The 27,608-nt window shown below is 39.4% G+C and overlaps 1 protein-coding gene across 42 annotated transcripts in view; it reads right to left on the reverse strand.

Moving 5' to 3' along the window:
• The window catches only part of Nrcam (neuronal cell adhesion molecule), a 326,757-nt gene that overhangs the window by 108,670 nt on the left and 190,479 nt on the right, over positions 1-27,608 (reverse strand). For 25 of the 42 annotated variants that reach the window (XM_076941913.1, XM_076941908.1, XM_076941909.1 and 22 more), the window contains 10 exons: positions 26,790-26,991; positions 24,674-24,691; positions 22,432-22,537; positions 19,896-20,092; positions 18,901-19,023; positions 14,488-14,658; positions 13,947-14,003; positions 12,033-12,144; positions 9,499-9,683; positions 8,152-8,283 (listed from right to left, as the gene is read on the reverse strand). In XM_076941913.1, the coding sequence (XP_076798028.1) occupies positions 8,152-8,283; positions 9,499-9,683; positions 12,033-12,144; positions 13,947-14,003; positions 14,488-14,658; positions 18,901-19,023; positions 19,896-20,092; positions 22,432-22,537; positions 24,674-24,691; positions 26,790-26,895 (1,207 nt within the window). In that variant the 5' untranslated portion in view covers positions 26,896-26,991. The remainder of the gene's footprint in view (positions 1-8,151; positions 8,284-9,498; positions 9,684-12,032; positions 12,145-13,946; positions 14,004-14,487; positions 14,659-18,900; positions 19,024-19,895; positions 20,093-22,431; positions 22,538-24,673; positions 24,692-26,789; positions 26,992-27,608) is intronic. The other 17 variants (XM_076941918.1, XM_076941919.1, XM_076941930.1 and 14 more) reach the window with 3 other exon arrangements.

A 27,608-nucleotide genomic window follows, 5' to 3' on the forward strand; every position in this document is an offset into this window, starting at 1 on the left:
TAAGGAATCCATGTATTTAACAGGAAGCAAGTTAATTATCCAAAGGAGGAAATAATAATAATATCTCGACAACAAATGGAAAAATATGCTGGCTAGTTCAAACCTGCCCCTGTTGAGGACCTAGTCCTTAAATGAATAGATGAAAAAATATAGGTATGCATAAGGAACATGAGAGTCAGGAACAGAAGATACCCACTTTCCTGCTGGTCACACATCTGGGGCTAAAGGAGAAACCAGATGTATAAAATTTCTCTTAAAGACCCTTTTTAGCTAAATCCCTTAAGTACTTAAAACATGTTACTGCCAGCATTGATCCCTGCTGAAGCTGAATGAAACTGACGGGGTGATACAGGAGGTGAGGATTTAGTCCTAAGCAAGGTAAACAGCATGGAAGTCCAGTACTGTGCTGTGTTGTGTTGTGACGCACAAATTTCTTTTTCTGAATGCTAAATGTGGGGTAGGGGCAACCATCACCCCACATTATTTTTAAGAGCAAGTAGCCTTAGCATGCTGATCAGAATCAAAGTAAATAATACTATACCCCCCATCTGCAACTGCATAAGGCGACCATGAGAGGTCTGCCCTTTCATTCTAAACACATTTCTATTTCTATGGTGACCAGGAAAGGTTTTATATCAAAGACACGTCTAACACTGTACTGAGACTTCATTATCACTTTGAAATAAAAGTATCTGGCTCACCTCTGGGCTATTAACTCACTTTAATAAAAATAAATTCAGCTATTATTATAGTTACTCACCTCTGTTTTCCACACCTCAGGTATTGTGCTCATTCATTCTGTAAGAGTTTCTTACCATTGCAGTTTACCACAAATCTACTATATTCAAACAACACAAAATTCACAACTTCTTGGCTCTCCAAGTTGACAAGGATCCCACTGGCTAAAATCAAAGTCCCAGAAAAGCCATGTTCCTTCTTCATATTGCAGAGGAATCCACTTCTTTTTTCCTTCTGCTTTCTGGAGGACTCTTAATTTTTTAGTCCATATTATTCCCAACCACCATCATAGCTATCAGTGTTGTTTTCATTTCCTGTTAATTCTTCCATAATCATGTTTCTTTCTGACCACAGCCACCCAGGAGAGGCATAGCACCTTTGAGGGTTCTTGTGATGAAACTGGGATCTATGCAAATACTTCAGAGTCAGAAAACTCTTACCCATGTATACAGAACCCATCTTTGCTACATGAGGTGACATATTCACAGGTTCCAAGTGTTGGGAGCCGACTTTTAGCAGAAAGTGGCTATCAACTTTGCAGACATCTCAAGCCATATACCCTGACGTGAGACTTGTTTTTCAATAGCCTACAACAGCTGAAGCACACTCTGATATCCAACATATTTTGTTTTGCTGTTTACTGCCCCCAGCTGCAAGGTGCACGTGGTATCCATGCCTGCAAGGCACACGGTGCACATGCTATCCACACCATACATGCCTGTAAGGCTAATGTCATATCAACACCTGCAAGGCACGTGGCAAAATCGTATAAATACCCCAGATTTCCTTTCAATAGGAGACAAAAGAGAATACAGGAGACAAAAGGAGACAATGAGAGAGACAATAAAAGAGAGAGAGACACAATAAACGAGACTTGAGACTTGACCACACACCCTGTCTTGCCTCCATTCTTGTCACCTGCCTCTCTCTCTCTCTCTCTCTCTCTCTCTCTCTCTCTCTCTCTCTCTCTCTCTCTCTCTCTCTCTCTCTCTCCCCCCTAGGACCTGAGGCATAGAGCGGGCCATTACAGTTTGGCCGCTCAATGTGGGGCAGCTCGGGCGTTACATCCAAGGACTGAGATGCAGATATCTTTGTGAGCCATTATTTTAACTTTTGCACATTCTGACTATTACACTTATAGCCCAGCAGTCCTTTAGATGTTTCAGATCAGAATATTCTAACAACGTATCATAAATTGAAATAAAAGCCAAGTTCTTACCCTCCAAGGATTATTAAAATTTCAACTTGTGAGCTAGCTCTCAGGGAGTAATTAATGCCCTTTATTCCTGGGGGAGCACAATTGTCTTACAAAAGTAGTAGTCAAAAGTCTGGCTACAATCAACAGCTAAAGTGTGAAGCCATCTTAGAAATATTTTTATTCTGCTAATGATAAGGTATGTCAAGATACTTTGAATTGACTCCTTGGCTTACATCTGCAATTACTGACTAAAATTTTTCAAAGTGCCTTAAGGAAAGCATTGTTCCAAACATAATACAAGTAGAAGTCATAATTCCTTCAACAGGATGTAGACTGTATCAGTAAATAACAGTAAAGAACAGGTGTCACATTGTCCCAGGAAGTGACCTACAGCTATAGCAGAGAGTCATGGCTCTGAGAGTGAGGTACACATCAGGGAAGGCCATATTCCTTATCCTGGATCCGAAGCCTTGTGTCATTGGGGCTTCTGGTGGACAGCACTTGCAGCGATGTCTGTCTACTGCCTTAACAAGGCATGCTGAAACATGAGCAGGACCCCTGGCCTCTTTTGCTTTGTGCGTTATTCTCAACACATGGGCTTAGAACTCAGACATTTAAAGTTAGGGCTGCCCTGGAGGTTTTTGGTGTCCACCATATGTCCACCGTGACTGTACTTCTGAAGGTATGCTGGACACTAAAGAACAGTAGTGAGTGTGACATGCAAGCAGAGCACAGTACCTGAACTCTTGGCATGGCTGACAGACCATAGGACAAATGCACCTCACATCCCTGAACTTATCAATTCTTAAAATCACACCTGCATATTCCAGTTAATATGATACAGCTCAATTTTTGTGAGACTAAGATCTTCTGGAGTATTGTTGCACAACAATGTAAATGTATTCAATATCATTCTACTGTGTATTCAAAGGCAAACCCTCAACCACTGAGCTATAGTCCTAGCCCTAAGATAGAAAATAAAGTTATACTGCCATGACCCTTGAGCTCAACTGGTAAAGCTAGAAGGACAATTTCCCAAGCATATATGCATAACCGCAAACAAAACAATGTGCAGCTACAGGGTTCACTTTCCCTCAGTATCAAAGGCATCTGACTCTATCAACATCAACGTAATCTGTGCTAAATGGAGTAGTTTTCAGATACTTATTTCTGACATAACATTTAGGGATGAAACAAACTTGGACTCAAAGCACAGGTATAGAGTAACTAGCATTTTCATCACGAAAGTCTGCATTGTGTTTTCCTTGTGCAGTTAGTCAAGAGAAGCAAATAAGCCTAGAAACTGCAGTGACATATGGTGGCTCAGTTGGTGGCTGGGCACAGAATGGAGTCACTGCTGCAGAGCCACTGGAAATCGTTGGATGCTGTGTACTGGGTACTGTGTGGGAACAGCTTGCCAACTTGCAAACTCAAATAATCTAAAGGAATAATTAATTCTAGTAACAACCAACTTCATTTGCTGTAAATAAAAACTGAAGAAAGAAATGTCAAACTGTAGCATCTCTGTCTATAACTGTAAACCTCAAGGGTGAGGACCAAAAGTGGGGCAACAGCAGCCTTCAAAAAAGATATATATATATATATATATATATATATATATATATATATATATATATATCCCATTCTTACAGGGATGACTAAAACTGTAATGTCTCCAGTATTTTGAATATGATGATGATAATAAGTAAAAATGCTGTCTTATAAGTACTTAATACCATCAATCTCTAAAATGTATTCATATCAATTATATAATTTTACTTAAAGAGAACTTTATTAAATAGCTTGTTTAACCAGATAATATTAAATACATTTTTAGATATGAAAATTATAGACAGGCATACTTAACATTTTGTGTAAATGAAATTAATGTTCTAGATTTCTGTTTTAGTCAAGTTTATAAATATTTCCTGGAGTATGAAACCAAGCTTTGGGAAAGAGTTGAATTTCCCATCTTCTGTGTATTCTACCCTGACATAGCCTGCTGACAGAATCCTTTACTTCTGAGAGAAAGGGGAAGGAGGAGTCTCTGATGAGATCTTGAAAACATTCTGAATTAGGTCTCCATTCCCCTGGCTGTTTTCATGAGTTACGCATACACAATTTGTAATTGTGTAAGGAGGAAATACACTTATCTTCCTTATCACTTGGTTCTTCCCCCTCCTCAGATCTGAGCCAAGTGGGCCTTTTAACAAAGGGTGAGATTTTATATTATGTGTTCCATGGGAAATGCAAGTAATAGACTCCTTCACTGCCTTCCTGGACAGAAACAGGGATTGTGCTCAGGGCCTTGGCCTTGGAACCCCTAACTAGGATGGCTTGGGCTCTGATGGAGAAGGCAAAGAACACTGAAGGACAGTCCCTTTCTAGGAGAGTGGGGAAATCCTCCTGCTGCATGTTTTAAGTGTTTTCTCTTAACGTCACAATCTCTTAGGCACTCCAGATCACATTTGAGGTCTCCTTCAGGTCTCTTCTAACTACATAATTTCTACTCAAATACTTTTGGTGTTTTATGGGTAAATTCTGTATTTAATGCACTTGTTTGGTAAGACATAGCTTCAGAAGCCAGTGAGATATGCACCCAGATGCTGCAATCTTACTGCTACCTCCTCCTGATAATCCTAATTTTGTAGCATGAAGCTGATGAAGCAGAGTTTTTGGATGATTGCCCACAATTCAGGACAGGGAGACTATGTGTCTGATCATGTGGGTCCCTGACCGTGTCTTCTCATTGCCACAGGAGACAGATCTCAGGCAGCTGATATGGCTGCTGCATGGTTCCCTGAATGGTGCTATTGCAGAAGCAAAGCTGATCAACATTTCTGCAGTCTCTTGGTCCTGCGGTCATGCCAACTAGCCAGCTTGGGCCTCAGGCCAACTTCTGGAGCTGATGTTGGGCTCTGCTAAGGGTTAGGAACCCTCGCAGTTCATCCAGTGCCACTACACTGCAGCTTTCTGTTTTTCTACCTTTGTATCACTGTTATCTTCCATGGCCTGGCACTACTCAACAAACTACAGATGAGAGGTAACCAGTTGGCTTGTTTCCAGAACAGTCCTCAAGTCTCAAAGGCAGTCTTGTTTAAGTCCATGGTTGACATGTAGAAAGGAGAAGGGTATATACCTCTTGAAGCCTCTAATGATTTTTTTTTTTTTTTTTTTTGCTTTTTTTTTTTTTTTTTTTTTTTTGCTTTATTTCCTAACCTAAGTCTTTATTTTGGATTAGTGGAAGCCAATATACATCAGGGTGTATCTCTTTGCTATTGGCTGTTTATGACCTATTTTCCATTCAAAGAACACAGTCATCAGAAGCTTTCCAGAGACCAGCAGCCAGGGGCCATGGGTGGGGCACAGCTAAAGAACTGTGCAGGGTCCCTGCCGGCTCATCACCCTTAGATATGAAATGTATAACAGTCCTTGCACTTCTGACTTGGCCACGCTCCAAAAGATGCATCACATCTCTGTGACAGAAAAGCAAGCAGCTGCTTGCTGTTCCCCAGAGCAGCCTGATGGGGAAGGTCACTTGCTGTGTTCTCCTGCTGTTCAGAGTTCCCCTTACTGACTGCCCACCAGAGAGGCTGTTCTGAACTGTGCATATCTGAAGTAGGGCACCCTAGATCTAAAAGAGCTGTGGAATTCCTGTCATATTTGCATGGCTTCCTTCCTTCTTTTCCAAGGGAATATACTTTTGGGACCTAATTGGATGATTTGGGGTTACAGTAGAAAAGTCTAACTTGTCTCCCTGAGACAATTGCCCTCCCTTAATATCCTGTCCTCTGAATTTCACCATAAAGAGTATGTTTGAAGGCACATTCAAAGCTCACAATACAACTATTAATAGGGCTCAAGCTTCCTCCAGGTGTTGCTATGCAGGTGCTGTCCTCCCAAGGTCCATAGCCCTCACAAGTTTGTATGTTGAACCCCAAACTTTAAGGTGGTTTTAGTCCAAAGACTCAGGCTTTTGGCAGGTGACTATGTCATAGGGCTCTTCTCCCACAAATAAGGTTAGCATTCCTTGACAAAAGACTCGAGAGACTGTCACCGTACATACACAGAGGAAGAGCTAGCCCCAGAAGCCAATTCTGTAGGTACCTTCAACTTGGATTTTACAGCTTCCAGTACAGGGAACGAAGCAGTAATTTTCTGTTGTTTATAAATTACCCAGTCCAAGGTACTTTGTTATGGCAGCAAAAGCAGAGTAGCATGGCCAATTTGGAAGGATGATAAACAGATCAGGAGGAAAGATCAAGCTCATCACTTAATTTCTCACACGATTTAATTTCCCCTGCTTAGCTCTGTGTCCTGACTGCCAAGCCCACGAGTTTATGTCTTCCACAGCCTTTGGCTCTTCCAGTTTTCCTGCTGAGTGGCTAGATGGATGTTCCCTCCCCCTTGTCTGTTTTTGCTGAGTCTAGATCTCAGGAGCACATTTAATCTTTTATATACTGCAAAGTTCCTCTCAGCTAGAGAAAAAAAAAAAAAAACCAAACCCTTCAGTGCAAAGTGCTGAGTATTCAATATTGCTATTATTACTATATATGCGTTTCTAGTTAAACCATACTTGTACCGGAAAATATCATTCACTCCTGGGTTCCCTTTCACTCTATCTCTTCACTTGTCACTCACAATCCCCTCACAGGGACAGTAGCTCTTTGATACGTATTCGGGGGCTAAGATTTGTGGCATTTCCTGCTCTGATCATAATTAAAACTGAAGCAGAAATATCAGTACCAATTACTGGCCTCATTAGACTCAGTTTTTTTCCAGGGACATATTTCCTTTTTCAGCAAACACAACCTGCTTCTGCCCAAGTATCTACAACTGCTGTGCTATGTGACACAAGCAAACTCCCAGTAAACACTCCAGAAAACACTCAGGGCACAGGCTGCAATCACTCAGACTAAAGCTGCATATACCTCCCCTGCCTGGTTATTAGGAATACTGTGTCTTTCAACAGAAAATCTCCTAGACATCTTCATCCCTGGGATGAATCTTCCACCCTAAAGGAAGACTAAGTTTGACGAAAGTCAAAGGGCCTTTTGTTGTGGAAGTGGAAGTGAGATTTGATTTTCAGTGGGAGACTACCAGGAGCCAAGCCTTTATTAGTAAAGAGAATCTTTGCATCTGATCAGGGTAATGACTGGGAGGTGAGCCTGAGGGTGGGCTTGAAGCAGAAATCTACTTTGTTTATATATATACACACACACACACACACCCTTCTAAGAGGAAGTCTGAGTTCTAAGAAGTGGGAAGTGTGTAAAAGCCTCTCACTCTGTGGAGGCTAGTAGGCAGAGGACGAGGCTTAGGAGTTCAGAAGCAATGAAGGGTAATTCTAACTCCTTGGGGTTTTTTTTTTTTTTTTTTTTTTTTTTTTTTTTTTTTTTTTTTTTTTTTTCTTGCTTTGTTGTACATTCCTTCTAATATCTCCAATCCTCTAATAACGTTTTATAAAATGAGCCTTTACTATGACTTGGAGGATTCATGAAAGCTCTCTGGCCACACACTTTAATGGGCCACTGTGAAATGAAAATGAGCTAGGAGTAGATCTGCAGAACAGGAGTGGACAGTTACAAACGCAGCCAGTGTCTGGATGTCTTCATTAAAGATCTTCGGAAGATGCCCTCACAAGACTTGGGAGGGGAAAGTGGCAGAAGGTGTGACATCCTGCTTAAGGACCAGGCCCTTCAGGTATGCAGTGGGACACTGACCTCTGAAGACTGGAGAACATGAGGGATTCGGGTGGGGGCTTTCCCCAGGACTGAAAACTAAGGTCAGACAGATGGCTCTTTCTTCTGTCATCTACTAACTCAGCCCTGGTCACTCTGTCAGGCTCTGCAGAATCTAACATTTCCAAAGAAAGCTAATATAAACTGTGGTGATGGTTAAGTCACACCCTGTCATTCTCCCAACTGTCTGGGCTAAAATATATGAAGAAATATTATTAAGTTCCAATTAATACACAGAATTATCTTTTTATCACAAGTTCTTTTTTAAACTTTATTTTAATAAATGCTTTAAAATCTATATATAAGTAAATACAATAAAAAAAAGTTTAAAAGTGCTTCAGTGCCTCTGTTAACTTCACAGTCAGCTTCTATACTAAAGGTAAATTATTTCAATGCCGTAACATTTGTTTGTTGCTGAGATACAGGTGCACTTTTGAAAATAACCTTCAACTAGAGACAACGAAGGACACTTACTTTCTATTGGGACTCCATTTGTTAACCAGCTAATTCTGGGTTTCGGGTTGCCATTAGCTCTGCAGATGAGGGTCCCATTCTCTCCCGGGGAAAGCACAAGGTTCTGAGGTGCCACAATCCAGTAGGGAGCAGCTTTATTGAAAGAAGAAAAATAAATTTAGAAAAACATCTGGCTCAAAAAGTATTGTAGCCAAAGATTACATCAGACTGTTGTACTGGTTTTATGGGTTTGTTGGTTTACTTTAAAAAAAAGAGAAAAAAAAAAAAAGACTTGTTAGCATCACCTTCTAGAATGAAGAAAAAAACACAAGAATTGATTCAAATAATTCTGTAGACTTTATAAAGTGTAAGGAGAATCTCAGGAATTTGTGCTATATAATTATAAAATAGAGAACAATTTTAAAACTTTTCAATTTTGAAAAGATGCAAAGGTAGAATACAGTGTCCTATACCCCTTTGCTCCAGTTCCCCCAGTATCAAATTTTTATACAGCTGGATTGTGGCTATATACAAAACAGAAAATGACCATCGCCCTGTTCTGGATACCACATCATTTTCACTGGCTGAATTTGTTAGCCAGGGAATTTCTTGATCATTTCTTTCATGACTTTGACACATTTGGAGAAGATTAGACACATTCGATAGAATGCCTTCAATGAGTCTGTCTGGCGCTTTCTAATGATTAACTCAAGGTTCAGGGTTGTAAGAATGTCACAGTGGTGATTCGTCTTTTCTTATCACACCACTCCAAGGAAAACATGAGACCACAGTGACTTATTAGCGATGTTCAGCTTCAGCTTCATCAGTCAGTTAAGGTGGTATCTGCCAGTGCTTCCTCTAAAATTATACTGTCCTGTAATCTGTGCTTTATTCGTTGGCAGCTGCTCACCAGTACGGCTCACTCTCCATGAGGACATAGCTTCCATTTCCTCCTGGAAGGATGATAATTGGTGGACATACATTTAAAATGTCCCAGCCACTAGTTTTTTAATGGAGAGAAGAACACTTTGAAGCTATGCACATATCCTGCTTCTCCTTAAGGTTTTCACCCACTAATTTCAAAATTCCTCCCTGGATCTTGCCTGTAGTAGTTATCTCTGTGGCACTATCATGATGCTTTCTGTTTTTACTATCCCTTCTGTGTTTACTAATTGCAGTTGTGCAAAAAAGATTCGAATGAGTGGCTTTTTAATCTGGCCTGGATGCAATTACAATAGAAATGAGAAAAGATTCATGACATGGTGAATGTGGATATAAATTTAAACTTCTTATTACTGAAGAACACGATCACTGAAGTTTCAGAGTCTCCACAAAGGCCAGGGGAATGCATTGGAGATCAAGGTATACCTTTAACTGTGACAGAAATGGTATGATGGACAGCTCCTAATGTGTTTTTTGCTATGCACTGATAATTTCCAGAGTCTGCTTCGGAAACACGAATGATCTGCAAGGTCTTCCTAAAGTTCCGATAAAACGTCCGGTTGACGGGAAGCGTTCCATCTTCTTTGATCCAGTAAATAATTGGAGTAGGTCTGAGAGAATAAATAAGTAATGCTGTGACAAAGGAAGAGGAATTCGCCTGTGACGGCTTTGCAGAGTGAATTTTCATGGACATTTATAATCTTATGATCAATTCTTTATGTAAGGATAATGACAAACATGCAGACCTTTTAATTAACATCACATTTTTATAAGTAAGGCTCAGACCTGTCCTTGAAATGATTCCATTTTCAGATAATTAGAACTAATTTTTGACCTCAGTGATACTGCACCCTAAGCATGAATTGCTTTACCCAAGGGACGTAATCAGTGAAGATGCTCTACAGACTTTTACTATGCCAATCAAGAGAATTACTATTAAGCTAATCATATTGATTAATTTAATCAGCTAGCATTAAAGATATATACTGAATCAACTCACATGCACACCAGTGCATCTGAACTTTTATGTATATTTACAAATCCACCCGATGAAACCTACTATTTTATAATACACTGATGATGTGAATTAAATGACTAATGATTAGAACTATTTTCTTCACTTTACTACTACTGAAATTTTAAAATACCATTATGCTAGCTGATAAGAATAGATCAGATTAATGTTATTCTAGTTCTCACTTAAATTCTTCTCTGACCTTGGTTTCCCGACTTGTGCCTTCAACTTCTAGTTGTCTTAACAAGAATGGTTGGCTTGTTTAACAGCTTCAGAATTTACGTGAGACAAAATTTTTAAATTGTTCAACATAAACATGTGTGTGTACACGCACATGTCTGTGTGCTCAGCCATGTGTGACAGGAAGATAGCAAGGAAGAAGGGCTGATCCCGACGCTCAGGACATTACTATATTTGTTATCAGAGATTCAAGAGGGATTTAATGACAGTTTGTAACATGGGCTTTGCTTTGTTCGGATGAACAAAATGACAGCCTATAAATTTGGTGAAGTGGTTTCTAAAATTAGTACATGCTGTAAACATGCAAATCTGCAGAAGATGTGAGATCAGTTAGGAAGTATTAGTCACATGTGGAGTCAGACAACATAGCATGTTTCCCAACAGTCTGACTCGAGTTTCAGATGAGGTGAGAGAGGGGTGGGGATAGACACACAATGTTACGGTTTACACTGAGCAAAGCCTTCAGTTGTTATGCAAGGCTCCTACTCGACCCAACAAACTTAGAGACTGATGAATGGTTTAATGCTGAACCTAACGGTCCCTGGTTTGTAAAAAAGTACAGTTCCAACCATGGATTCACAAGATTTCAACATTTTAAAAGTCCTTTCTTTTGTATTTCCAAATTACAATCAGAGTTTACAAAACAAAAAAACAAAAACATTCATTGTTCCTAATCTGAAAACATGAAATGTGCTAAAATATGAAACTTGTTGAATGTCATGTTGGTGTTGGTCTAACTATAAAAATTAGAAATTAAATTCTGTTAGGAAACATTGTCATATTTTAAGAGTTTTGTTAAGTGTTTAAGCTGAAAGGAATGGCATGTCAAATGTGTAATTTCTTGACGTGGCCAGCAGAGGGCAGCATGTGCATCCAGAAGTATTTATTTCTTACTTAAGGAAAGACTGTATGATCGTTGACTGTCCAGTTCATAGACAACACAAATCACAAAATGTGAAGGAAGTGTATTCCTGGGATCCCAGTCAGGGCTGAAGTGACTGTGATCACTTAAAGACACTTGCTATATGCCAGGCAATCTAGAAACTTGCCTGGCACATGGACCCAAGTTCACAATTGCTCTTGTATTTATCTGCCCAAGGCCTTACTGGAATGCCTGCCAAAGGCACATGGGCTTTGAAGTATGCACAGATGAGCACCTTGGCTTTATGCTCTGCTCACAGGAAAGAACAGAAGGAGCAGTGCCTCCGTTTTGAAGCCCTGAGATGTGCTGTGAGCTTTTAATTGCAAACAGGAAGAGAGGGCAAGACTGCCAACATGTCAGGTGCTCCAGGTGGCAGATCTTGAGAATAATGAACTCGCAGTCATTCCACTTTCAAAGGCCCCCTCTCAGGAGCACTCGACAAATGATCGAGAATAAGTAGCAGTTTTTTTTTTTTAAATCCACAAAATTCTGAGGTTGTTCATTAGAAAGCAGTAAGATTCTACCTACCCCATTACAGCAGTGATCAGTGATCGTAAGATGATTACAGAGACAGATAACATACTGCAATGCAAACATTGTTACACCAAAATAGTTTAGCAGTAACACTCAATTCAAAGTTTACTCAAGAAATGTTTGTTAATTTTTTTTTAATTTTGGTCAAATTGGAAGCATAAAACAATGGCTCTTCCTGGGATAGTAAAGCCTGTCAATCTTTTACAGACTGATAAGAAGTAAGCATCAGGACAGAACGTGATAACTCACAGGCCTTCTGCAATGCACTCGAGGGAAAGCACATTTCCTCTTAATTCCTCTTTGTGGCTTTCATTGCCCTCTGGAGTTAGAAATGTTGGTGGCCTCTCTTTACTAGATTTAGCTGCAAACAAGAAAATAATATACATTAAAATTATGAACATGTGTTTCTAAGAACATAACTTCTGTCAAAAGCTGCCTAAAATTCTACTCTGATTTCAAATCCATTGAATGCTTATTCTTAAACTTGGTAAGTCATGCATACACACCCTCTCCTTACACCTGTTCAGTGTACCAGGAAGAGGAACAATTTTGAGTGCATGGGCAAAGGTGTGTCAAGGACTCCTTTTTGTACATGTCTTCAATTGGGTTAGGTATTTATCAATTATCTGTGGGCTGGTAAATCTCCAAAATGTCAACACAGAGATGTCAGCTCATCACATTCCTTAAGACTAGTGCTCAGGTCAAAGCAAAAAGTGTGTCTTTTGAAAGTTGTTGGTTTTTGTTTTTCTCAGCAGCAAATCATCATGGACAAAGATTTGATTTATTTTGGACATAGCATGACAGCCCAGGCCATTGACATACCTCAAGATTCCTACACTGCAAGGTTTATGAAAAATCAAACAAAACTGAGAATTTCTAAAGAGTTCTGGAAAATTATATGCTATGAATAAAGATTTCCAATAGAGGACCTAAGGGGGTGGCTTCATGGCAGTGTTGGTTTGGTATCGGTAAGGTCCCAGGCTTTGTCCCTAACTTTTGGAAAAAAATAAAAGAAATACTAGCAGAGCTGAACACATGGAAATCATTTTATCTGATGACAAAATAAAGAAGGTCTAAGCCAAAGAGCTTAGAAATGTCCGTATTTGTATTATGGACTTTTAACTAATGTGACCTTATCTACTAAAGACCTGGAAAAAATTTAGAGTGGATATATCATAAGATCTTTCACTGTTTTAACCATAAATGTCACACTTGATGTTTCTAAAACCAAATGTAAAGGAAATATGTAAATTTCTCATTTCTCTAAAGAAAAAAATCTAAGTACACAAAATGGTATTGATGAAGAAAAAAATTTTTTTCTTAAGGACTTTGGAGGCTGTTAGGGGACCTTACGCCTGTAAAATCACCTTGACAAGAGTCTTGAGCCCATGTTTGAGAGAATTATAATAAATAAAGAAAGGTGAGAATTAAAACTGCCATATTCTGCAATGTTCATACCTCAAAGGTTAAAAACTAATGTAGCAGAAACTCCATCTCTGGGGAATTAAGAAGCCCTTACATCCAGAGCCATTATTGCTTAGTGACAGATTTTATGTTTGACAGCCACTTTTTCCTTAAGGAAATCAAATTTGTTTCAGTTTAATACAGTGAAGCTGAATGAGTGAATGATCTATTTTTAAAAGTTTCCTCCCACAGAAAACATTGACTAGGTTTCTAACAAAGCTAAAAGCAACAGGGTTGCTAATTCTATTGACTAACGTCTTGAAAAGCTTAAGGAAGGTTAGATGATTACCATGAAATGGACTCTACGTTAGTTACTGAAGGTTCTTACAAGTCAGTATTCTAGGGGTTAATACAACCAATCAGATTATATTGTAGGCCATGCAAAAAGTTTATAGACAGCACAAAGTATGAAAAATACAATTCTAAACACATATGACAGATTTTCTTCTAAAGCATATGAAATGGTTTACATGAAACTTTGTAACAAGTTCAATTGTACGCACATCATGGGACATGTTTCGGTGACATGCTTGAAAGTTTACAGCTAAGTTTCTTAAGAAACGCACATTGATACAGGGAGATTAAACATGGAACTAGAAGGTTCCTAAAGAAACAAGGTTAAGCGGCCATGGAGGTGAAGTTAGTGAACTAACGTCTACAATGAAGGAGAGAATATCGGTTTCAACCACTGTAACTCACCACCATACAACTCAGTGTCACTCAAATTAGCAGCTATAGTGTCATTCAATTCATCCACTGAAATAAACAGAATATCATGAAGAGGGCACAGAAGTAGGTGAGAAGGTCAAAAACCATTGGGTAACAGAAACAAAGGCATACACCTAGGCTAAGTGCCATTCCCTCCAGGAAAGTACAGTGCTTGACATCATACTGGCTAACTCTGAATTCACTCTACCACCCCCAACTGCAACTTGATCTACCGCATAAATGCCAATAAAAGGCATTGTGGGGCATAATGCATACATCAATGCTCAGAGCACCATAGAGGCAGGAGGTTGCCAGGGAAACAGGAATGGCAGTCAGTGGAAAATGTAAAAGACAATATTTAGGGTCTGCATGTTTTTTCCAGCATATAAGCTAATGATTTAGTGAGCCTTTGAAGGAAGTCTCTTGGTCGCTGAACTGATTTACCTTGGAGTCACAGTGCATTTAATTGTTAATAATTTGATTCACATAATAGAAATACAATTGAAAGTGACCCAGGAGGCCGAGCTCTTACCTGAAATCACCTTCAAAGAAATAGGTTGCTTCTGTTGGATGGTTTGAGTGTGATTAAATCTGGCATAGCAGATATAGTCTTCACGGGTGTCCTCTGGGAGGACATTAGAGAAGTAAAGGTCTCCATTTAGTCCTTGGGAAACCCGTTCACTCTGTGGAAGTCTTTGAAAGGCTGAGGGAAGACAGAGACACTCCGATCATTTCATCATACAGTTACCACTTAAATCAGCAGGACAACCATCTCCTAATACCCCTGTGAATGTCATCTGGAAAAATACATACATACATACATACATACATACACACATACACACATACACACATACACACATACACACACATACACACATACACACATATACACATACACACATACACACATATACACACATACACACATACACACACATACACACACATACACACATACACACATACACACATATACACACATACATATATTGACAGCTCTTTTAGTAAAAGAAAACAACTGGGCTTTTTGTTGTTTTGTTTAATTTTTAAGATGTGAGACACACTGACACTCCACTGGACCTATGCAATCCTAAGTTCTTGAAGCCTGGAATAAAAACTAGGACTAGAGCCATAAAGTGAAATGTTTCATTAACAAAGTAGAAACGGACAAACAAAAACTGTTCTTGTAACATGTTTTCAGATTTCCCAGTATGTAAATTGGTCTCTGATTGCATTACATCTTAGATAACACATCAGCAAGTTTGTAAGGATATTAACATGAGTTACATGGTATCAAAAATTAGGCTGTGAGCAAGGGGTTAAGCCCAGCAGATTCCCAGCCTTATGGGAGTCAGTCTAATTAACAAACCAAATAACACACACCGGAATAACCAGAACAAGCGGTGGTACCACTGTTTGGTGCTATGATCTGATACAGGGAAGGCAGGCCTGGCTTCCCTCACTTCATATGCAGCTCATCTTATGACATAGTCCATTTTTTACTCATGTATGCATAGTGGCCATTTCATTGTACGAACACTAAAGCTCCAGGAGGGAGGACACAGTGTTTTTGTGTGTCCATATTAAAAGTATAGACAAGTGCCTAGCCTTTGGCTGGGGCTCATTAAATACTAGCAAAGGCTAAGTATTAGCCATTGGCACACAGACTTTCCAGTTTCCAATATAACTGTCCCTTTTCAGGACCAGGAAAGGAGCTATCCTTATGCCTAGAGAGAGGTTTTCCTACATGACTGAGGTATAGAGAGAGGTGGGAGGCACTGCTCGTTATAGGATGTTACAATTGACCATCAAAAAGCACTGAGGCTTCTGACTCAGTCCCACAGCCTGAAGTGCAATTTCTTCAGGTCCTAAGTGAGAGGGAGTTGGAAAAACTGTACACCCTAAAATGTCAGGCTGGGTGTTACTTCTATTGATGGGATTTCCTCAGGCTGGATCAAGGGTTGTGTTTTTCCTGCAGCAGATAACCTAAAGTTTCACAAAATGCAAAATTGTAGTTCAAACCCCTGTGGTCAGAGCTGAAAGTACACCACTGGTTAATTACGTTACTCAGGTTCCAATCAAGGTAGAGGCTTATAAAGGTATAGTCTTAAAACGTTAATCCTCTTGGATAGGAATGGTTTTACACTACTGAGGAAAAGAACATAGACTGAGAGCCAGGCAAGGTGATGCATGCCTGAAATCCAAGCTATATTGGAAGGCTGAGAGAAAATGACCACAGGTTGAGGAAAGCCTGTGCTATATATCAACTTCAACATCAACCTGGGCTACGCAGTGAGACCCTGTCTCTGAAAAAATACATTTATTTAATCCAAGGCATCAAAGACATATATTTGCTATCTTTTGCTTCTCTTGAATTGCATGACTAATGGATTCTGGTGGCTCCAATGGAAGACAACAGGACATCAATCAATGGGGGTGAGGGGAGGCAGGTGTGAGTTTGCCCTTTGAGATTCTTTATATAAAACTTGGAGGAAAGATATACAAATAGAAATATTTTTATGATGCATAAAGCTACAAAGCTGTGGGAATTCAGCTTCTGTTTTCATATTTCAGGTGCAAGGCCTGGTTCGCTGCGATTTTAAAATATATGAAATCATACATATTGCCACCTGCATCATACAGGAAGTATTAGTTACATATTCAGATTATTTAGAGAGTTTACATGTGGCATATTTCTTTATTAAGCAGACAAGAAATCATTTCTGAAGAGGAAAGATTAGTGAATCTAATTTTGATGGTGATATTTGAAGAATGTTATTTGCAAAGCTATAAATCATTCCTTTATATTGGATTTGTTACATAATCCCACAAAATCCATAATAGCTGCCACATAAATACAGGAAGTACATATTTGCTCTTTTATTTGTGTATAGACTTGTTTTTCACTTCTTGCAACACTTCCTTTGAGAGGCTTCATGAGTCAACAATGAACATTAAGTGTTAGAGTCCGATTTTCTCTTCAGTGAAGTTTGCAGCATGTGGTGGCAGAGGAAGTTGGGTCTCTGAGAATAGGGTATTTCGTGTATATTTTTTGCATGCATTCCTACCATACCATCTACAGGTAGTTCTCTTCCAAGGACACAGTGGTACTCTTGTTATCAGACCGAGCAGTCATCCCCAGGCCTCATACTGTCTATTAGCTGCACTCAGTGGTCATCACTGTTGAACCCTCTGTTGGTGCCTGGTCCATGGAATACCAATCTACCTCTTTTCATCTCCTCTTACCCCAGTGACTGTTCCTTCTCATTTGTATTCCTGTGTTTTTTCTAATTTTTGTCAAGGCTCTGGGTCTCAGTCCCCAGACTTGGTTACCTACCTCCAGTACCTGTAGGAGGAGCTAAGGTGGGAGGAGTAAGGAGAGAAAGAGGAAAAGGAAGAGGAGGAGCTAGAGAGAACAGAGATGTAGGAGTGGTGGAGAGCCACGCAGGTATGGAGAGCGGTTGCAGGTAACTTTTATTTAGGTTAGCTAATTGGGAAACAACTCTCTTTGTATGAGCATCTTGTTATTGATCATTACCAAATATATAAGCCTTTGGATAATCTAAGCATTAGAGTCCCATTTTCTTACTGGGCCCATGTGGATGGCAGAATGTTGTCTAGGCAATGCCCAGTCTTAGGGAGACAGTATGGAAGATTGGAAGAGCCATCTCCCACGCTGGCATCTCGTGGGTGAGGGCTGGTGTTTCTTGCTGGTCATTTTCTAGCTATGGCATGCATGTGGTCCTCTGGCCACAGAACATGATGGCTGAGCTAGGCAGAGCCGCTGCAGCTTAGATAGTCGGCTTGAGCAGTAGTCATTTTTAAACCATTATTACAACAAGTACCCGGTCTCTAAATTATCTCAGTTATCCCACTAAGAACTCATAGCCTGTTGACTGCAACCCAGGCTTATCCACTGCCCCACACCTCTGACCTGCGCTGTGCATATTCACATGTGGATGTCCTGTACCTCTCACATCTTGAATACTGGTTCCTTAGTTTGTAAGCCAAGCTGTGTGCCATCTCTAAGAAAACATGCTAACATAATGGCTTTGGCTGGAGGTGGGGGTCATATAGTAGAAAAACAAATGGTTCTGTGAAGGGCAAGGTCAAAAGTCGACAAAATTGAAAATCTCCAGCAACTAGTTTCACTTCTCCTTGCCCCAGTTTCATCACTAGAAAGACTGCGAGGATGACTAGATATGCCTCTGGTGCTTGTGAGAAATCTGACAGTCTATGTGATATTCTTAGTAAAGGAACTGACATGCAGTAAAGGCTGATTAAATATTAACTGTTGCTGGAGAGTTAAAAAAAAATGATGGTATGCTATAAACAAAGCAACTTGACTTTCTCTCCTACTCACTTTTTGAGATTTGTTAGAGGATATTCCTATTTTTAAATCAGTTTTTAGTCTCATTGTATGCTATCCCTGATTCCTCTCCTCATATTCCTTAGTCTCCAGCTGTGGAGACTCTACCCTTAAAATGTATGCATAGTCTTACCACTCTACTGTGATCTCCCAAGTTCAAGTCTCCATTAAGCATGACCTGGATTACAACAATGCATACCTGATTGGTCTCTGCCCCTCTCTCTTTTTCAAGAGCTGAGGATGAAACGTAAGGCCTTATAGATTTTAGACAAGTGGTCTACCACTAGGCCACACGCTGAGCCACATCCTGGCCCTCCCACTTCCCTTTTGCCCTACTTGCTCTTCACACATGAAGACAAGCCTAGTGACAGTGTTTTCTGTTGCTGTTGACCTATAGCAGTTCATGGCATGGTTAATGAATGAAGTTACATGGTGCTTATCTCAGTTGGCAGCTATTTTTCCGTATCTGTAAACCATTTCACAAGTACTTTATGATTCATAAGAGGAGGTAAATTGTTAAAACGACAAATAACTATGAGATGGTTGAAAAAAATTCTTAGTATTAAGACTTACAATTATCCATCCAAAATATTATGGCCGGTGGTAGTCCAATTGGAGGCCGACATGGAAGTACTAATGACTGACCGTTTCGGAGTACTATTGGTTCAAGTCTTTCCTTGGTCCACAAGGGTGACCCTGTTAAGCAAAAACCAAAAAAAATTCTAAGGTATTTCTTCTTGCAAAGATAAAAAGAAGGCAACAATATAAAGAAAGGCATTCAAAGACTTTTGGGAAATTGTACCTTAGAATCTATATACATTAAATAATGAAGTACTTTTAAATAAGGTATTAGAGTTTTTGTTTTTAAAAAACGATTATAGGAGAAAAAGGAAAAAAATCTATATTGCAATTGCTAGTAGGACTCAATTCCCCAATCCATTGTCTCATCATTTACAGTAATACATCAATAAGACACTGGTTTTGATAAACGCATCACATTCTCCACAAAGAATGAGAAAAACTTAAATGTCAGCAGATTTATTCAATAAGTAAATATATATATATATATATATCTTTGTATTTCATACAGCATTATCCATTATACTTATAAGATTGGTAAAAGAATATATATGATATATTAATGTCAAAAAGATTGTAAAGTAGCATTTCAGAATAAACTAGTTATATATATATATGTATATATATATATATATACATATATATACATATACACACACATTAGGAAAGGAAAGTATGGATGAAGTTATTTCTATGATTGGAAAGACTCAAGATCAACTTAAATATCTTTATATATAATTTAAAATATTTTTAAAATAACCAAAATGACAAATGGTCATTGCTCTTTAAATACAATTAAGGCTGTTGTGAGGAAGATTGCTAGATCATTTGTAGAAAATATAAAGGAGAAAATAACTTCACACAAGTCAAAGAGGAACACTGGAAGCAATGCTCTTGCTTTCTTGTGGTCACAATTGGACACTGTGACAGGTGATGAGGTTGGGAACACATCTTTAAAGGGTCATGTTTGGTTGACAACTCTCACTTACTAGATGGGCGCACAACAATGTTATTGGAGATGGCAGCTCCACGCTCGTTCCTTGCAGTGCACTGGTAGACTCCTTCATAGGTCTCTGCTTTCCCTTCACTCATGATGTTGATGACAAGGGTTCCTGAGCCAGGCTTCATGGTGACCAGAGGGTCCTTGTCTATGTCAAAATGGGTTCCATTACGAGTCCAGGAAAAGCTGCCCAACACATCAAGGATTAAGCTGGTTAGTGGTCTAGAGAAACGGGATTATGTATATTCTTAAAAGCCTTAGGCTTTAATAAAGTTCCAGAAATAATTGTTAGATTTCAATATTTAGTAAAAGGTCTCATGCTTAAAAGGTCATACCAAATCATGACTCAGAAAAAAAAAAGTAGTGTTTTTATATTTTGAGGCATATTCTTCTTTACATCCATCTCAAATTTAACACAAGTTGCCAGTCATGTTTTCTAAGAAAACAAACACACACACAAACAAAAAATATGTTTTCAAGGTACAGTCTCTGAATTGTATTAACATTTTTATTGGAAACTCCATTGTTCATACAGATAAGCTGTGTATAAAGTGTTCTCTAAGCATAGGTCTCTATAAGCATTGTATTATCTTCAGTGGGAAATCGATCAGATCTGTTTCAAGTTACCAAAGTCCAAACTGGAGGCAGAGAGGAGAGTTAAACCTTTGGGCTGTCTTAAATGTTAATTTTTAAAAGTGCTAATTCTACATAAGTTGTAGTTAAGAACTTTTAATTCTAAAAATAAGCATATAATTCTTAGATGATACACCAACTTGTCAACCAAAATTCCTATTTCTCAGTTTTGTTATATGAAAGATGCCTCCTAGTTAGAGAGAAAACTGAAAGAGCTGAAGGGATTTGTGGCTCCATGAGGAGAGCAACAATACCAACCAACCAGAGCTCCCCAGGGTCTAAACCACTAGCCTGGGAGCACATAGGGAGGGACCCATGACTCCATCTGTATATGTAGGGGAGGATGGCCTTGTTGAGCATAGGTGGGAGAGGAGATCCTTGATCCCATGAAGGCTGAATACCAATGGGGGGGTGGGTGGGAATTCTAGGGTAGTGAGGTGGGAGTTGGGGAGTAGGTGGGGGTAAATCCTCACAGAAGCACGAGGAGGTGGTATGGGATAGTGGATTCCTGGGTGGTGGGGGGAATGGGGTAAGGGGATAAAATCTGAAATGTAAATATAATGTTCAATAAAAAAAAGAAAGATGCCTACTGTAAATGCCACAGCACTCCTGTGATTAAATACTTTCTGATTGGTCTTATATCAGTGATGATAAGATGATGGAGAGACATATGTGTCACACTTTTCTGTGTTTTCTAACTTGGATCTCTTTTTTTACGACTTAGGCTTACAGTGGTGCCTGCAAAATCTAGAGCAGGAGATGGGAGTGGTGCAGGTGATAGTAGTGGTGCAGGTTGTCTGTACCATGTGGACAGAGGCCAAGGACAGTGGTATACATCAAACAGTACACAGGACAGCTTCATTCTCACAGCAAACACTCATCATTACTAACTAATAGGAAGTCTTGCCATACACATATGGAAGGCATTAGCTAAGAATGAAGCAGAAGGGCAAACTGAGGCCTATTTGAAAAACCCTTTCCAGCATTATGGTGGGTTACTGTCTTGGAGCAAAGCTTCAATGAAAATGTTGACATACACTGGTATCTAGAACCAGGTGTTTTTTCCCAACATTCCTCCTTTTATTATTTATAAATTCCTATGTCAAGTTATAATTAACAATCATAAAATTTAATTGTTATAATATAATAGTTATTAAAAGCCTTATATTTTACAACCAATCTTTATAGAATTCTCCCTATATCTCTACTAGCTGTTGTGCCACTCTCTGTAGGGCCTTGGGTAGATAGTTCAGCAGGATAGCCCTCTGTTTCCCATCTTTATCATCTTTTGTTTAGACTGGATTCTGATGCGCTCATGCTGAGATCCACATAGTGAGTTCTGATAAGTGTGGAGAACAGTGTCAGACTATTCCATGGCTGGTATAGAGGTAGGGGAGTCTATAGAAGCCTTCAATTAAAATTATTCTTTTTCTTTCCAACATGTGAGAAAGAGAAGCCCAGATAAAAAGGGGGTTTGGCCTTGTTTACATGAATAAAAACTATTGGTGTCAGAACCAAGACTAGAGTCTTTCCCTGTCTCCTCCCAAAGTATGCGGACATTACTATAAAGCGTGAATAGGAAAGTAGAAAACTCCAGACTTTAGCAAATGTGCTGCTATTAATCTGAGAGATGTGACAACGAATCTATAACTGACACTTTAGAGATGTGCAGAACCTAAGACGTCGTTTTAGGGACCTTTGAAGAGCGGAGATGAGCCAGGGAATTGGTCAGATAAACGTAAGCATCAACTGTTAGTCGCATTTAGAACTATCCAGCTAAATGAGAATGAGATTCACATGACCTCTCCTATTCTATCAAAATTCCAAACCTTCCTACATTCACAGAGGTTGCCTACAATTTAAATGATACCAAAAGCAGGAAACATGCTTACCTTGGAGGAGGTTTCCCTTTGGCTTCACACTGGATTACGATATTCTCCCGAGGGTCAATAATGTAGTCTTTTGGTGACTGTTGAGTGATGGTTGGAGGTTGTACCACTTAGTTGTAAAAGAGAGAATAACGTAAAGAATTACATGATTTGCTGCCGTGATAGCAGCCACCTTTTCTATACTGAAATCACTTGCCTTAGATTAAATATGTCACAATTATTCCCACTTATTTGTTGTAGCAGTAAATCCTCATTATGTTTTCAACTAAAACTCAGCGAAAGTTGGGAAGTCATCACACACACTTTCAAAGTCCATTTTACCAGACCAAAAGTCTGGGAAAATAATTAATAATAATGCAAACCTAATATTCAAACTTTTTTCTGATGTAACAATGAGAAATCCATGCTTCTTATATTTCAAGCAATGCCTGTTAATATAATTTATAAGGTAGATTTGAATCTTTCATAGGATAGAGTCACTGACATAGAGCACATTAGTATTAAAATGGTGTAAAATATTATATTTTGGGGAAACATACTTTTCATGTTTAAAAGATTGATAATTGGAGGCTTAACATGCCTTAGAGCCAAGAGGTAGACAAATTAGGAATGAAGAGAAAACACTCTTATCTGGGTTAGTAATGAGATTAAAATCCTCCTTTCTAGGGGACCTTATTTCTATGTGTTCTTCAAAGTGTAATCTGGTCCTTTAATGTGAAATTATAGAGCTAATTATTTTGACCCAGAGAAATTCAATCTGAGGAAAGTCCATCTAGAGACCTTGATCGTGCTCTAAATTGCTCCGAGACTACCATAGGTCCTTTTCTCTCCTGAGATCAGAATTTGTTCCTCATTCCTCTGGGGTAGAATTGTTACCTGTAGTAGGAAGAGGCCAAGCATGTATCTATATATCTCACAATGTCTAGGGCAGTTTTCTATGACTAAGGCTTACATGGTTCCATATGCGAACATGCTAGGGCATGTTTGGGACTGTGCAATGAAGTAGTCCAGCTTGCATTCCCCTGCACTTTGGACCCTCCTGCCTTTATCTTGTTGATTTCCAAAGCTAGTCAGCAGTTTTGTCTGAAGGTTAATGGCTGTCTGTTTTTCATTAGTTGAGAGACTTGAGCCTCAACTCCTATAAGCCCTCAGAGGGAAAAGAGGTTCAAAAGTTGACTTGGCCTCCAACTAGGACTGGGAGAATTCGTAACACACTTGTGTAAAAACATTTAGTAGATGCTAACACTGGGATTGTTCAGTGGAACTTCAAGCATTCTGACTGGGCCATCTTCATTTGTATTGATCAACCTTCAGATCCTAGAAGTACAGCATTTGGGATAATGAAAGGAATTCTTGAGGTTCTATTCTGTCAGAATGGTGAACAAAGACATTGGTAGAACAAATTCTTAGGGGTGACTCAATGCAGTTCATTGGGGGGTGAGGGGTGGGTAGGGGTGGATGAGGTGCCAGACATGCAAATTTTGTGGTTTAAAATGCAGGGCTTCCCCTCATGCGCCTGCAGCTGTACCAGGAGTTTGCCATCTGGAGGCATCTTTTTCAATAGTGCTTAGGTCATATGGCAATTAACAAATGCTTTTTAGTCATAAGTGACTTACCAAGATTTGTCTGTTTAACTCAACATCAAAGGAAAATGTCTGAAAATGGGCCATCTTTTCACTGGATGATAAATGCTACCCAGCTGTCAGAAGCAGCAAACATTTTTGCTTACAGGAATCTTCCTAGAAACCATGTTATTTCAAGACAGTCTTCTAATTTCCAGGGCTTTTCTACTTAGAACACCTAGGAACATTATTCTACCCAGTTCTGAAGGCTAAAGCCATCAAAGAGGGACTTGCATGAGGCTTCTGTATACTCCCAACTTCCAACCCTCCGCAAAAGATGAGTGTCTGTTCCAGTTACTGCATTTAAAACAAAATAATCATTCTCCCTAATTTTTTTTTTAATTTTCTCATTGAGTTACATCAGATTTGAATACAGCTTGGATGTTAGTAGAATAGCAGCAGGTTGGCCAAAGTAATATCAGAGTCTCTGGAATTCATGCAGGTTATACATTGCATGTGTACCTTAGCATTCAAACAAGGTGTTGGGCTATAGAAAGCAACATGCTTAGAAAACCACTAAGCACAAAACATGATGCTGTTTGTTCGCTTCACGCCATTAATTCAAGAAACAAGGACATGGTCACATTTCCACACTGCCTAGTAATTTGTAGAAAGACACTTACAGTCATCAAGGAGCTTTGCTTTTTTCCCATCAGTATCAGCAGATGAGTGGGCAAAGAAGATTAAAGAAAACCAGATGTTAGTAGCGAGAATGTTAGCACCTTAAAGATAAAAAGGGTCATTTTGTCTACTTGGTTTGACCTTAAAAAAAAAAAAATAAAACATATTGTGAAAGTTAAAACTTTGACATTACAAGAGAAAGAAGGCAGTACTCATGGTTTGCCTTGCTCCTGCAGTAGCTTCTCACATCATCAGCACATGGAAGAACAAAGGCTATGCTGTAGGGGGGGAAAGGCTCTTCGGGATAAGAATAGTGAGGCATTGATCATTATGCTCAATTGGAAAAACAGATAAAATCCACAATTAATTTGAGTTGTCACATTCTATGTGGTGTCTGACATTATTATCCCAGACACCACGATGTACATGCTAACGATACTTCACAATGGGATATTGCTACAGTTCTCCATCCAACTCAAATCCAATGCCGATTTAAGATATGTACATCTCTATGGTTTCTCTTCAAGATGGTTTTATATTATTAACATATTTCTGCTTTGAAAATCTCAATTGGCCAGATTACAGGGTCCTGTACATAGGATCATTGTGTGTGCTGAAGAAAGGGTATGTGGGATGAAGACATGTTTGCACACAATTCCAATCATTCTGTGGGGCTGCCTGTCATTACCGCTTGCAAAGCAAAGGTTAATGCAGGAGCGCCTAGGCTACCCGTGACTTTATTTTCATCATGGTTGTGGCTCGTCTCCATTAGCTGCCATAATTGAGTTAGCCCTAGGTGCCTGTTTCCCCTGATAGTTAGATGGAGCAGTCAGATTAAGGAGGAATATATTTAACACAAGAGAGAACAAAAGCATTTCCCTCACTGATTCCCATCTTTCCAGTGCATCTATCAGAGCAAATGCTTACTTAAATATTCCTGCTCTAATGGGTTCAAGCGAATGAATGCATAGTTCAATTAAATATATATCTACATATTTTTAAATTAAAGTCATTGGATGATTAACTTTTAAAATGAAAAATGCTGCCTTTTATTGCACTTTAGTATAGAGAAGCAGGGCCCAGGAAGAGAGCAGAGTATGTAGGGAACCCACTGACAGTTGCAACATCTACAGCAGAAAAGGACACACCAGCAATTGGATAACTCCAGGAAACAGCTATCTTCCTTGCACCTTAGAAAGCATGCCAAACAGATGCTGTACTCAGAAAGCTAATGGCTTTTAAAAAGGTCGTGTAGATTGGGGACAAAGGGTAAATCAATTGTGAAGTACAGAAATTGTTCAGACTTGAAATTCTGCTTTCCACTGCAAGGAAAATAACCAGGTGGAAACCAGCATTGTCTTTATTGTCTACAAACAAACCACTCAGGCCAGGGAGAGTATAATGCACACCTTACTTTGTGGGAAATGAGGGAGAGAAATGCAGTAGCCCTCTATGCCTTTTCATTTTAGTGATTTAGCGGGTCTTTTCTTAGTATCAAAATCTTGCACCTTAGCCTTTGATCACATAGTTTAAGCCAAGACTATTCCCTAGGCTTGTGGATGGCATACTGTTCTTACAGATTAACATTTAAGATGCAAAATTGGGAACTGAAATGAGTGTGTCTGATAAAGTCTGAAGTATGGTTGATCTGGGAATAAAAAGGGTCAGAGGGATGTCAAGAGCATCCACTAGTTATTTTATTTTATTTTTCAGAGATGCCTCAGCAATGAAGGAAGAAAGTACACACAATAAGGACAATAAGCAGGGGTCTGCATCATCCTTTGAAAGTGGTTCACAGGGTCCTTCCACAAAGGGCTCCCTACCGGGAAGATCAGGGCAGTCGTACCAGTTCCTTCTCAGGCCACTCCCACCACTACAAACAAAAGACACCTGAGGCAAAGAAAGATAATGAAGAAGAGGGGACCTCATGTCCAGACATTTCCATCCTTTTCTACAGTGTCTTCATTAACACCAGGTGCTGAAGGTAAAAGCCAAATTAATTTTGATTAGCTTTTCAGTGTCATACAGACATGTTCCTCACCAACAGAGCCAAGGGTAATGGTAAATACTGAGAGGTTTTGCCTCCTGGCTTAAGAGATTTAAACTGTTAATACTCACAATCAAGAGGAACATCCAGAGCACTGATCAGCTGGCACAGGAAGAGAATCAGAGGCACTCTGCCTGCAGACAAGTGCTTCTTCTTCAGCATCATGTGAAGCGGCATCAGCTGCACTCCTGCTGAGAGCCACGCACGGAATTTCCTTTTCTTCTTTCTCAGAAGATGTGTGCACAGCGTTTAAATAATTTTTCATGCAGGGGACTGAAAGGGGACGGGATAAGAAGAATAATTATAACGTATTAAAAGACGGAACTGAAGAGCGAAACTACGCAGCTCAAGTAATCAGCCCTCTATTATACATGAGTTCCAAAAGGGAAGCTGAGTTTTAAATATTTAACCCAGAGACTGGAATAATCATTTATTCATAAATCTAAAATCAGTTCAGAAATATTTGTGGTGATGTCAAGCAAAATCTGCCCCATTATTATGATTTTGTTTCCGTTTTAAGTATTTGTGTTCGAGCTCTCTGAAGGCAACCATATCTTTCTTAATAGGTCAGAAAACCATGGCTTCGAAGCCAGTTGGAAAGTGAGCACCCTAAGACTTCAGAGAGGAGGTCTAATGGACTCTTCATTTCTGAAGACGCTCTCTGGGAGAGTTCTGAGCATTGAGCATGGAGCATGGGCATACGTTTTCTTCAGCTCCTAAACACTGATAGAGCAGATGAACACTGGCAATTCAGAGTCTTACGTATACTACAGTTTCAGAGCCTGCTGAGCTCTGAGTTCCAGGCTGTCCTCTGCAGTCACTCTCCTCAGAGGGGCTGATTAATTATTTTCTCAAAGGTCTTCTGTGGTGAAATACTGAGAGATCCCATA

The sequence above is a fragment of the Arvicanthis niloticus genome, chromosome 11, assembly GCF_011762505.2.
Source record: "Arvicanthis niloticus isolate mArvNil1 chromosome 11, mArvNil1.pat.X, whole genome shotgun sequence".
Classification (NCBI taxonomy): Eukaryota; Metazoa; Chordata; class Mammalia; order Rodentia; family Muridae; genus Arvicanthis; species Arvicanthis niloticus.